General features: G+C 37.0%; 1 protein-coding gene across 27 annotated transcripts in view; it reads left to right on the forward strand.

Moving 5' to 3' along the window:
- PAK3 (p21 (RAC1) activated kinase 3) overlaps positions 1-12,152 on the forward strand; it is a 292,772-nt gene that overhangs the window by 230,689 nt on the left and 49,931 nt on the right. For all 27 annotated transcript variants that reach the window (XM_055377005.2, XM_055376995.2, XM_055376985.2 and 24 more), the window contains one exon: positions 7,817-7,880. In XM_055377005.2, coding sequence (XP_055232980.1) covers positions 7,817-7,880 — 64 coding nt within the window. The remainder of the gene's footprint in view (positions 1-7,816; positions 7,881-12,152) is intronic.

Consider the following 12,152-nt stretch of genomic DNA (forward strand, 5'->3'; position numbering starts at 1 on the left):
AGAACTACAATTGCTAGATTTTTGCTGACTTTACTATTCATGATTAAATACGCCACTAGCACTGATACTAACCATTTGCTGTAATAACAGCAGTAATAATTCTCATTTATTGGGCACCTTCTGGGTGGGCCACTTTACATACATTATCATAGTTTCACCGTAATTCTTTGCAGCTGATTCTAATATCCTCATTTTACAGACCAGTGAATGAAAGTAAGCTTTAAAAGCTTAACTGACCAAGTCACCAAACCAATGTGTGGCACAGCCAAAGTTTGAACTGAGACCAGTTTACCTTCAAAGCTTACACTTTTTCCATTACCTACCTACTTTGCTTCTGCATATCCGAACTGTCTATTTTTGTAAAAAGGAAGAACTAAATGAAAGAATTGCCTCAATAATTTAAGTTCAATTATTCAGACAATTGGCACATGTTTTTCTTTATTTTGCATATGTAGACATGACCTATGTGATTATATCAGATTTTAAAAATCTAACAGCCTTGCTTTAATAAAATGACTGTTATTTGGTATCTGTTTCAAATCTCAATAGATGTATTACAACAAAAATGCTTGTATAATTTTGTTAAGTTAGCTGACAGAGAAACAAGCGTTATTTTCTTGGACCAAAATCTTGTTTTGCTTGTAAACTCTAATGGTGCTAGAGCTGTGTCCTTATTATTTTTTGTTTATTCTGCTCTACACTGAGCAACATGGTGAAGAAGGGGAAGCTAACTTTGATTACATTTTAATTAAGAATTAAGTGGGTTTTTTTTTCTCTACTGGACTTCATGCTTGGGCATAGAGAGAGTCATTTTCCCTCTAGCCAGCAGGCCACCTGTGACTGCCAACCTTACATTGGATATGTAGATTTTGGCAGGGTGAACCTGCTGAGAAATGGAGCAGTGCTTCTCATGGAGCAGATTCAGTGAACTATACTCCAAAGTCCACAAAGGCAGACTTTCCTGCTCCTGCTCCACCATTACCCTCTCTGTGCCTTCTCTCTGCCATTACGCCTTTGTCTAAGGAAAACTTCAGACAAGTCACTTAACTCCTCTGAGCCTCAATTTTTAACCTGTGAAATGGAGATAAGAATCATAACTACATTTTTGTGAGAGATAAGGTCTGGCTCTGTTACCCAGGCTGGAGTACACTGGCACAATCATAGCTCACTGCAACCTTGACCTCGTGGGCTCAAATGATCCACCTCAGCCTCCCAAGTAGCTACAATTTTAGGTGTGCGCCACCATGCCCAGCTAAATTTTTTATTTTTGTACAGATGGGATCTTGCTGTGTTGCCCAGGCTGGTCTTGAACTCCTGAGCTCAAGCAGTCCTCCTGCCTCAACTTCCCAATGTACTGGGATTACAGGCAGGAGCCACCAAGCCTGGCCCATTACTACATTTCAGGACTCTGTCTACAGGATGGATTTTAAGGAGCTCATCCTATGGTTAAGAGGGCAGATATTGGAGTCAGAAGGATCTACATTTAAATCATAGACCCATTGCTATTAGCTGTGTCACCTAGGGCCAGTTATTTAAATTTTCTGGGCCTTCATTTTCTCATCTAAAAAGTGGGGATAATGATAATATAAAAACCTCAGCAGCAGTATCAGGCACATCATAGAGGCTCAATAAGTGGTAATTATTATTACATGGGTATAAAGCCTTCATAAGATAATACAATGGGTCAAGCTTTGAAATAAGTCATCACTGGGTCTGAGTCATAGACTTATACTAGCTGTATGTCCTTAGTCAAGTCACTTAACATCTCTGAACATAATTTTCTTCATCTGAAAGATGGAGATAATAATTGTACCTATATAATAGGGGTTGTGTGAGGACTAAATAAGTTAAAGTATATAAGACATCTAGCACAATAAACAGTAATATAAAATTGTTATTATGCTATGTTTACAGAGTGAGAGTGATCATATTTTTCAGCATAAAAATGGGGGTTTGGGGTCTTACAGTGTGACAGAATGATTGAAACCAGGAATAATCCCAGATGTATGATTACTGTACAGAAGCCATCAAGTATCTTGGACTCAAAGGCCCCATTGGAGCTTGGGGAAAAAGTAGAGCAGCCTGTGCTGAGAGGCAAAAGAGAGGAAAAAGGGAAACAGGGAAGCAGAAAGATGGCCAATATCCCATACCAGAGTGGACCTCATAAGCATGGTGAAGAGTAGATGGCAGCCTCTACTAAACCATCCTTACCTTCAGTGTCAGGGGTCTGGTTACTAAGAGGTGGGCAGCGCAGACCACAGAGCTATTCATCTTCCATGCAGATGCTGATTGTGGTGGCCAGAGCAAGAGATCATTATTGGCTGAAATGAACAGGTCATCTTTCAGTTTTACACAGAGAAATAGCCTGGGTCTGGCTTGTTCATTGTGATCAGTCTAGATCTGTTGAAAAATACAGAAACAAGAACAGAAAACCAAACACTGCATGTTCTCACTTGTAAGTGGGAGTTGAACAATGAGAGCACATGGACACAGGGAGGGGAATATCACACACCGGGGCCTGTCGGGGAGTAGGGGGCTAGGGGAGGGATAGCATTAGGAGAAATACCTAATGTAGATGACGGGTTGATAGGTGCAGCAAACCACCATGGCACGTGTATACCTGTGTAACAAAACTGCACGTTCTGCACATGTACCCCAGAACTTAAAGTATAATAAAAAAGGAAACCACCACATTTTAGTGACAAATTTCAAAAGCCATTGACTGTCAGTAAAGTTGTGTAATACAGGAAATTTGTCTTCAACCTCCTTCCTCTGGGCCCCACTATCACCTACTCCTTGCCTCTCACCTCCCTCAGCATTCCCCACTCAAAACCCTTTTTCCTAATTCACCCTCATATAGAACTGATATCAATTTAGAGAATCATTTTACTTTTTCTCAGAAATCAAAATCTTCATTATGCTAAAAGGATAATCTTTTAATGGTGGGAGTTCACCTTAGCTTAATATGTCAGAAAATATATTGATGGGCTTTTCTGTCACTGAACTCATATCATGAATGCTATTTTCAAATACAAGTATTTAGTGTTCTTAAAACCTGCACTTTAAAATGAATAGTTTATTTCTTCTTTAGGAAGTTCTGGTAGGAAATTGTTCTGGTATTGCTTTTTTTCTTTTGATTTTGATTTGCTGATTTTAAAAAACTTTCTCCCTATTGTGTCATAGTGTTTTTTCTTTATCGTAATTTACAAAAGCAAATTATAATAACTAATGGAAAAGATCACTTTAAAAGCTTATTTTGTGATTGAGAATGGTAAACAAGGCCTCTAGTATACTTGCCTAACATCAGTAGATGGCAGCACACACTCTCCTGTGAAGGGCGATGAGTGTGGAGACACCATTTTATTTGAATAGCAGTTAAGTTCAGAAGTGGAATCTCATCAAAATGGTTTCTTTTGGTAATCTTCATGAAAGGATTTATTTCCAGTTTTTTTCCCCCTGCATAACATGGAAATAAAGGTTGAATAATTTATTACCATAAAGCCACATTAACTGAACCCCACCATTTGGAATGGGTCATAATTCAGAAAGTGGCTTGGGCTGAAGCTTATTTGCTTTTCCTATATGGAAAAAAGTTGCTTAGCAACTTAATAGTTAAACTTTTTTAGAAGACTATAAACTGCTTAATAAAATTATGGCTTCAAGTGACTTTAAAATCGTCATTTCATTAAAATAAAAAAGTCCAGGCCCTTGCGCATTAATAGCTAATTTGAATAAGGATGGCTCTCAGTTATATAGAAATCTGTTAGACAAGTTGAAAAATAAAAGACCAACTCAGAAATTGCTAAATTGGTGGCATTCTATAGATATAGCTCAAGTAAAATATATTCTCCAACCCTTGCCTTAAACCATGGAGCATTTACAAAGCGAAATAACTAATTGTATTTTATTATAATTCGGCAAATATATCAATATATTCTACACACGGCATTTTGTGAGGAGGCACTGAAGATACAGAAATGAATAAGACATGGCTCCTGTACTTAAGACATAGTCTAAAAGGCAATATCAAATACCATACACACACAAAGGAACCTATGCAGATGACTGTTTAGTACAGAGAGTAACTCAGCACAAGTGTTACATTGTGACCAAGACCTTAAGTGAACCAGGAAGAACTGTGGAATTCCTGTCATGTATATCATGTACATTTCTAGCCATAGATACAACATTGAATGGATGCCAGATGATTATGAAACCCTTCAGTTCTAATTCTTACAAGTCAAAGTTCCAAATAGATAGATATAGACATCTGATATATTAAGTACAGAGAGAGAGAGAACAAGGGCGAGAGAGAGAGAGAGAGAAGATACAGTAGTAGCATAGAAAAGTGAAGTTGTTAATTATTCAAGGGATCAGAGAAAGCTTACTAGAAGAGGGAACATCTAAGCTAAGTTTGGAAGCATGAATAGGAACTTGCCACAGAGAAAATATGGGAAGGACATTTCAGGCAGCGAATGGCATGTAAAGAAGACTTGAAGCATATGTCCCGGAACTCTGACTTATTCAGTGTTACTTTAATAAAGAATTGGTGCTATATGGTGATACTGGCATTGTAGAAGAGGAAACAACTTTTAAGCAGGAGCTGATCATGAGCTACCATTAGTTTGTTATGCTTAGAGCATAAAGTTCTAGTGGGGAAGTGGTAAAAGATGAGAAGAGAATGAAGCAGGAGCCAGATTAGGAACCTTGCATTGCCAAGGAGTTTTGGCTTTCATCTGTAGGTGTTAGGGAGCTATCAAGTAATCCTGAACCAGAGAATCACATTATCAGGTCTGCACTTAGAGGATCCTGTTAGAGATGTAGAGCCTTGACTAAAGAGGGCAGCAGCTAGACTAGGAGTCCAGTTAGGAGGCTGTTGGAATAACCCAGGAAAAAGATGATGAGAGCCCAACTAAAGCAGTAGTAATGAGGAAGGAACACATTCAAAAGATGTCTAGGAGGTAACAAGATATAGGCCCTTGGTGGACAACTGCATGTGATAAGTGAAAGTAAGAGTCAATGATGACTCGCAGATTTCTGACTCAGGCTACTGAGTAGATGGATTGGCAGTACTACTGACTGATAGTGGAAATACAAGAGAAAAAGTATTATAACAACCCATATATTAGCTAAGTCTTATTTAACTTAATTTAAAAGTGAACTTTCATTAAAAAAAACCCAACAACTTGATGAGTAATCCATGAGTGAAATGTTTGATTATTTTTCTCAAGGTATACTATCTACTGCTGTTAGGTCTAAATTAAGTTGTCTACTAGCCCAGAGAATAGACTGTTGTGTAAATTAGCATGAAGTATTATCTGTAGCATATAATTGAGCACTTAAATACATATTTTCTTGTTCTCATTCATTTAATCAACAAATATTTGTTTAGTAGCAGCCACTGTTCTAGGCTCCAAAGTTACAAGGATGAAAGGGCAAAGTTCCTGCCCTCAAGAAGTAGCATGTAAGTCTCAGTGAAATGATCAGAGAAGACTTCATAAAGGTGGATAATTTGAGATTTTATTTAAATGACAAATAAGAATTCATGGGTTAGATAGGAAAGGAAAAGGGGGAGCACATGCAAAGCCCTAGGCACTAGATAGTGATAGCATTACTAGGATATAAAGTAGTAAGGGTGGAGAAAAAGAATAATATAAAGCTAGACTGGTTAGATAGGAGCCAGATGATGCTGAAGGGTGAAGGACCTTCTCTGTCTAACTACAGAAATAGGATTTGATCCTGCAGTGGGCAGGAGCTTTTAAGGAATTATGAACAGTGGAGCAAAATCACTCTGATATAGGGTTATTGTACATCTCAGTCTGTCCAGGACAGTCTCATTTTATGAATAATATGGTCCCCCTTTTCCAAAGGCATGGTGTAAGAGGAACTAGAGAAAGCAGAGTCTATGAGTAGGTTATGACTGGCACAATTGTTTGAATAAGAAGTATTGAAAGCCCGAACAATAGCAGTGGCCATGGGCATAGAGAGAAGAGTATGAATACGAGTGACAACTAGAAGATAGAATTTACAGATCTTCTCTTGATTAGTTCATATGTGAAAATCTTGCCTTACCAACCAACTGTAGACTTCTTTGTACCATGTGTTAGTAAGATATAACTCAAAGATAATAATACTGACATGTTTGCTTCCAAAAAGAAAGGTGGGCCAGAGGCCTCCAAATAAATGATGCCCTTCAAAGTATACCCTTGAGAAGCTGCACCCTTATTCCCATGATTGTTCTATAACCCCAAGATTTTTCTGGACCTATTTGAACACTGCATTGAAGAGTCAATGCCACTTCTATGGTATTTATTCTGAGTGATAGCAAGTATTCATCCTCTGAGTGATGGACTGGATTTTTTTGAAATAGCAAAACTAATATTTTTAAAGAGCCAAACATGATAAATTAATAGTTTTCTTATGTAGCTTATAAACTTACTAAAAAAATGTTTGGAGCAATCTATAGAAACAGAAAGTAGATTAGTGGTTGCCTAGATATATTTTGGGAACTAAGGGAAGATGGGGAGTAACTGCTAACAAGTAAGAGGTACAAGGTTTCTTTCTGGAATAATGAAAACATTCTAAAATTAGATCATGATGACATTTACACAACTCATTAAATATGTTAAAAACATTCAATTGCACATTCTAGGTCACTGAACTTTATGGCATGTAAATCATATGTCAGTAAATCTGTTCAAATCTTTGGAGTACTAGCAGTGTCCTAGGTTCGGAAATATATGTTTCGAACACGCATGGGTCTCACTACTTTATGATCAAACTTTGTTCTTCATTAGACTCATTTCCATCCCCACACCCTTAGCACTGTACTAGGTGCATAGTAATTACTCAATAGATATTTGTCCAGCAGAATTGGATATAGCATAGTGCTTAACTTCAATTCAGAGAAGATAGTGATTTTACTAAATAGTGTGGATAAGTTCTTAGATTGTTTTTTAGCGATTATACCAATTTATGTACCCACCATCAGTGTACAAGGGTTCCAATTTCTCTACATCATTGATAATGTTTGGTATTGACAACCTTTTTAATTTTAGCCATTCTGATCGGTCTGTAGTGTTAACTCATTCTGGTTTTATTGTGTATTTTCCAGAATGTTTATGAGATTGAGCACATTTTTGTATTTTATAACTTCAACTTTTGTTATAGATTAAAGGGTACACATGCAGGTTTGTTACATGGGTAAATTGTGTGATGCTGAGGCTTGGGACTCTAATGATGCCTTCACCCAGGTAGTGAGCATACTACCCAATAGGTAGTTCTTCAGCCCTTCTCCCTCTCCTCCCCTGTCTAGTGATCCCCAGTGTTTATTGTTCCTATCTTTATACTCGTGTGTATTCATTGTTTAGCTCCCACTTATAAGCGACAACATGCAGTATTTGGTTTTCTTTTCTTGCATTTGTTTGCTTAGGTTCATGACCTCCAGCACCATCCCTTTCTTAGATTTTTTTAAATCCTAATATATAGTATTATGAGAACTTTTTATAGATGTTGGGTTGTGACAAGTTTTTTTTGTTTTTCAAATATCAGTAATTTTGAATATAAGCAAAATGGGTTATTATTACTACTTTAATTACTATAAAACTATTTGTTCTTTTAATAAGTAGAAAGTATCATTTTTATGTAAATTATAGAAATCCCATGGGAGTATTTGTCTAATGTTTTATTTGTCACTGACTCTGGCATCTTAATTTTCATTATTAAATTAAATAACAGTCAATCAATTTCTATTTCTCTCTCTCTCTCTCTCTCTTCCACCTCCTCCTCTTTTCTTCTCTCCCCACCCATCTCTTAGGAAGCATTGTGAGTGTTGGGGACCCAAAGAAAAAATACACAAGATTTGAAAAAATTGGTCAAGGGTAAGTGATTGTTATTTGAAATATAAAAAGATGAGTACAAGCAACATACATTAAAATTAAAATTCAGTAAGAGCTTGGGTTTCTGGTAAATTATGCTTCTCATTTCCTAGATTATATTTATGTCTTGCATTCTCAGTATTGGCCTTTCAGGGGGAGTGCTGACAACAGTTACAACATTAACCTAGGAACACATCCTGCTGAAATCTTCATTATTGTTGGGCTGACAGTAAATTCTGTGGGGACATTTCGATCCTATGTAGTTAGAAGATTCAAACAGATTTCTCTAGAGAAAGCAGTAGGGTTATGGAAACTTCTAGCTTACATAAAAACCCCCTTTATCTCAGTGCCCCCTACAGCTACATGGATGGTATGACTAAGATCCTGTTTTATTGTCAAAATGTAGAGTGACAAACTGAGGGTGGGGAATGTCCTTATGGAATGATCCGGAGGTAGGCAGAGTTGACTATCTGAGTATGGAGGAAACAGACAATAATCCCTAAATGAGACCTAGTGCATCATTTTCACTTAATATACTTGTTAAAGATAAAGATTCCCAGGCCCCACTGCCAAAGATTTGATTTAGAGTCTGGAGTGGGGTTCAGTGATCTGAACTTTGCAAAAGTCCGTCAGATAATCCTGATAATCAGCAAGACATGGGTACCATTGCATTAGATTATTCACTAAAGCTGAAGGCAGGAGTCACCAGTTCTGCAAGTCAACTGTACTAATGCATGTCTCTCAGGCCTCAACGTGAAACTACGCAGGTGGATCTGAGCAGGCAACAGCATTTGAAACAGGGAAAAGTTTTATTTAAAGGAAAATGGAATATTCTTAAGGGACATCCTTAAATGAGGAGTGAGACACATATTCAGGGACACCAACTACTGTATGTCAGAAACAAAGATGGCACCTCAGACTTTTCCTGGCTGAGGCAAGGGGCTGAAGACAAAGGGTTACAGCCAATATGCTTGCAAAATTGTGCTAGCCCATCAGCCATTAGAATCTAATTATTTTAGGGTAAGAGAAGGTAGAATTTCTTCAAGAACCGCACTGCTTTTGCTGGCATACTTAGGTTCAAAAAAGTATACATCATATATAAGCTTGACTGTTTTTCATGATTTTATATTTTCTTTTTTTTTTTTTCTTTGTTTTTCCCCCTAGCTTTTGTACTAAAGTTTCTTTTGAAATTGCCAGTATATCTCAGGAAATAAGGGAAAGCATTCATTAGACGTTTGGGCTAGAGAAAAGGAGAGGCACTCATGGAAACTGTGCCTGGTGGGAATCAAGATGAGAAGACCCTAAGGGAGACAGAAACTCAGGAAGAAATGCATGGCCAAGTTTATTCTTCCAGTCAAAACCATAATGACATTGTATTTGAACTTTCCAGGGGGCTAAAATGTATTCTCATTTGCTCACAAAAAAGAAGAGTTTTATGGTCTCTAGAAGCTTCCTGTCACCGAATGGGTCAAATTAATATTTCTACTCATTGTTCTAAAACAGTGATAAACAACAGAACTTACTGTGATGACAGAGATGTTCTATATCTGTGCTGTCTAATATGGTAGCCACTGGCTATGTGTGGCTATGGGGCACTTGGAATGTGGGTAGTGCACATAAGAAACTGAATTTATGTAAACTCATTTATTTGTTTAGCAGATATTTCTTGAGCACTAACTATGTTCCAGGCACTATGCTAAGTGCTAGAGAGACAGAGATGGGTAATGATGGTGTGGGCCCTCAAGGAACTTAACAGTCTACACTGATAAGTGCTTGACAGAGGGATACAGGGTACCAGAAGAACCTTGAGGCAAGCTTACTCAACTCAACCAAGTGCAGAGCAGGGCCAGCTTCTAGAGCCATTTTCTCCCACAGGGAATTTTCCCTGTCTACTTCTGGTGGACTTGTTGTTTTGCTTAAGTAAGAAACCTATACCTTCCCAAGTCTATATACAGACCTCAGCTCTCCTTCTTCATGCCTAAAGGGTAAATACCACCAGACAGATTGCAAAAAGACAGTATTATGTACTAAAGGGACTTAGAAAACAAAAGTTGGCTTTTAGATTTTATTTTCATCTGGTTGAGTCTCAGGTAGAGCTAACAATAGGAAGGGAAGGGATATTCAATCCACTTAGAAATAGCACTCCAAATCATTGTTGTCCAGTATGGTGGCCAGTAACCACATTTGGCTACTGAGCACTTGAAATGTGGCTAGTCCAAATGGAAATGTACTTAAGTATAAAAGGCACACCTGATTTCAAAACATTAGTATGAAAAAATAATGTAAAATATCTCATTAATATATTTTTTATTGATTACATGTTGGGAAATTTTGCATACATTGGATTAAAGAAAATATATCATGAAAATTAATTTCACCTTTTAAAAACTTTTAAATATGTAACTCTAAGAAATTTAAAATATGGCTCGTGGCTCATGTTATATTTCTAATAGGCAGTAATGCTCTAGTTGTAGCCTTAACTGGGAGTTATTTGTTTATTAATTCGTAAAGTGTTTTTCCATGGTTGTTTTTTGGAGAGTGGGAGATGTTATAATTTTGTCTTGATTGTTCCAACTAAAAGCCAACTGAGCCAAAAATAGCATTGAATTTTAAAAGGAAAAAGTACAAGATGGTTTCAGATATCTCCCAGATACTAGGTAATGAAACAAGACTAATTTTGCCAAGAACAAAAATCAGGCCACCAAGCAACTTTGTGTAACAAAGAGATTTCCTCTCTTGGCAATTATTTATGCCCGTGACTTTTAAAGATGAAAAGGAAAGTTCTCTATCTCTGAGTCTCTTTGTACAGTCTTCACAACCTAAAATGAAAAAATCGAAGCATAAATCCTGCTTGCCACTGCAGAAAGGTCTATTTTAAATTCCCAGCAAGTTCATCATTTTAAAGAATGATAAAGTAGCAGATAGTTCACTCTTAGGCCCAACACAACTTTTTAATACATCCTTAGAGGGTATGGAGTCAATTGTATTCCTATTTTTGTCTTCTTTAGTGTTTAGCACAGTGCTTTTGCACTTAGTAGGCCCTCTAAAATAATTTTGTGCAGTTATGATCAACAGCTGGGTTCACTTTGGCCAGATTCAAAGAACTGTAAAGCTGTCTGTCAACTCCGTCTCTGTGGGTCTGTTTTTGCCTCAATAAATATTTGTTGAGCTAATGAAAATGTTTGTCTTTCCACTGCATCTTCTCACTCGTAAGTGGGAGTTGAACAATGAGAACATATGGACATGGAGGGGAACAACACACACTGGGGCCAGAAGGGGAATGGGGGGCGAAGGGAGTGAGAGCATTAGGACGAATAGCTAATGCATGCGGGGCTTAAAACCTAGATGATGAGTTCATAGGTGCAGCAAACCACCATGGCACACGTATACCTAAGTAATAAACGTGCACGTCCTGCGCTTGTATCCCAGAACTTAAAGTAAAATTAAAAAAATAAAAAAGAAAATGTTTGTCTTTCTAGCTATCTCTTTCCTCTGTCCTCTGTATTTACATGAGTATATACATGCCTATCTTGCTCCTCCTGTGTCTGTCTTTCCCTGTTTCTCCTCAGTGTGTCTTCACATTTTTGTCTTTCACAATGACTTGATCGGCCTCACCACATCTGATTCCTTTATTCTCTGGGTATTTGTGTGTACTGCATATCTGTCTTCTTCAAGTATGTTGGCCTCACATTCTACTGCCCATTTTCACACACACCCCACAACCCAAATTGTCATAATATAAAATCAAGATGTATTTAAGATATAATCTGCTGGCTTAAATCTATTTACTATGATTTTATCATTTACTTAATTTACTAATTTTATTTTTTTGATCTTAGTAGATTGTTTTTCCTCAGTTCTTAATTATTAAAGTAAAGCAAAATATTGACTTTTTTCTTTCTGGACCAAAAAAAAAAAAAAAAAACCACCTCCCACTTATATTAACTTTCTTTTTACTTAAATGGCTTTCAACTGATTTTTTTTTTCATTAATTACTGGCCTAAGTTATATAAACTAGTTTCTACTCTCAATATGTAGAGTTTTTTTAAATTAAATCTGTGTTTTTAATTGTTTTTGCCTTACCTATTATTACAGTGACATTCAAAATTGTTGTCAATAATCATTTGGTGTTAGGGATAATCAGCCCCAGTATTCTATTCTCAGCTCCAGAGAGCACAACAGTTCACTCACTCTCAGGAGCTGGATTTGAGAAGAGCTTCTCCATTAATCACCTTCATTTACTTGGAAAACTAAATTTTTTCTCCAGCATGGGTT

Source organism: Gorilla gorilla, chromosome X (genome assembly GCF_029281585.2).
Source record: "Gorilla gorilla gorilla isolate KB3781 chromosome X, NHGRI_mGorGor1-v2.1_pri, whole genome shotgun sequence".
In the NCBI taxonomy this organism is placed as follows: Eukaryota; Metazoa; Chordata; class Mammalia; order Primates; family Hominidae; genus Gorilla; species Gorilla gorilla.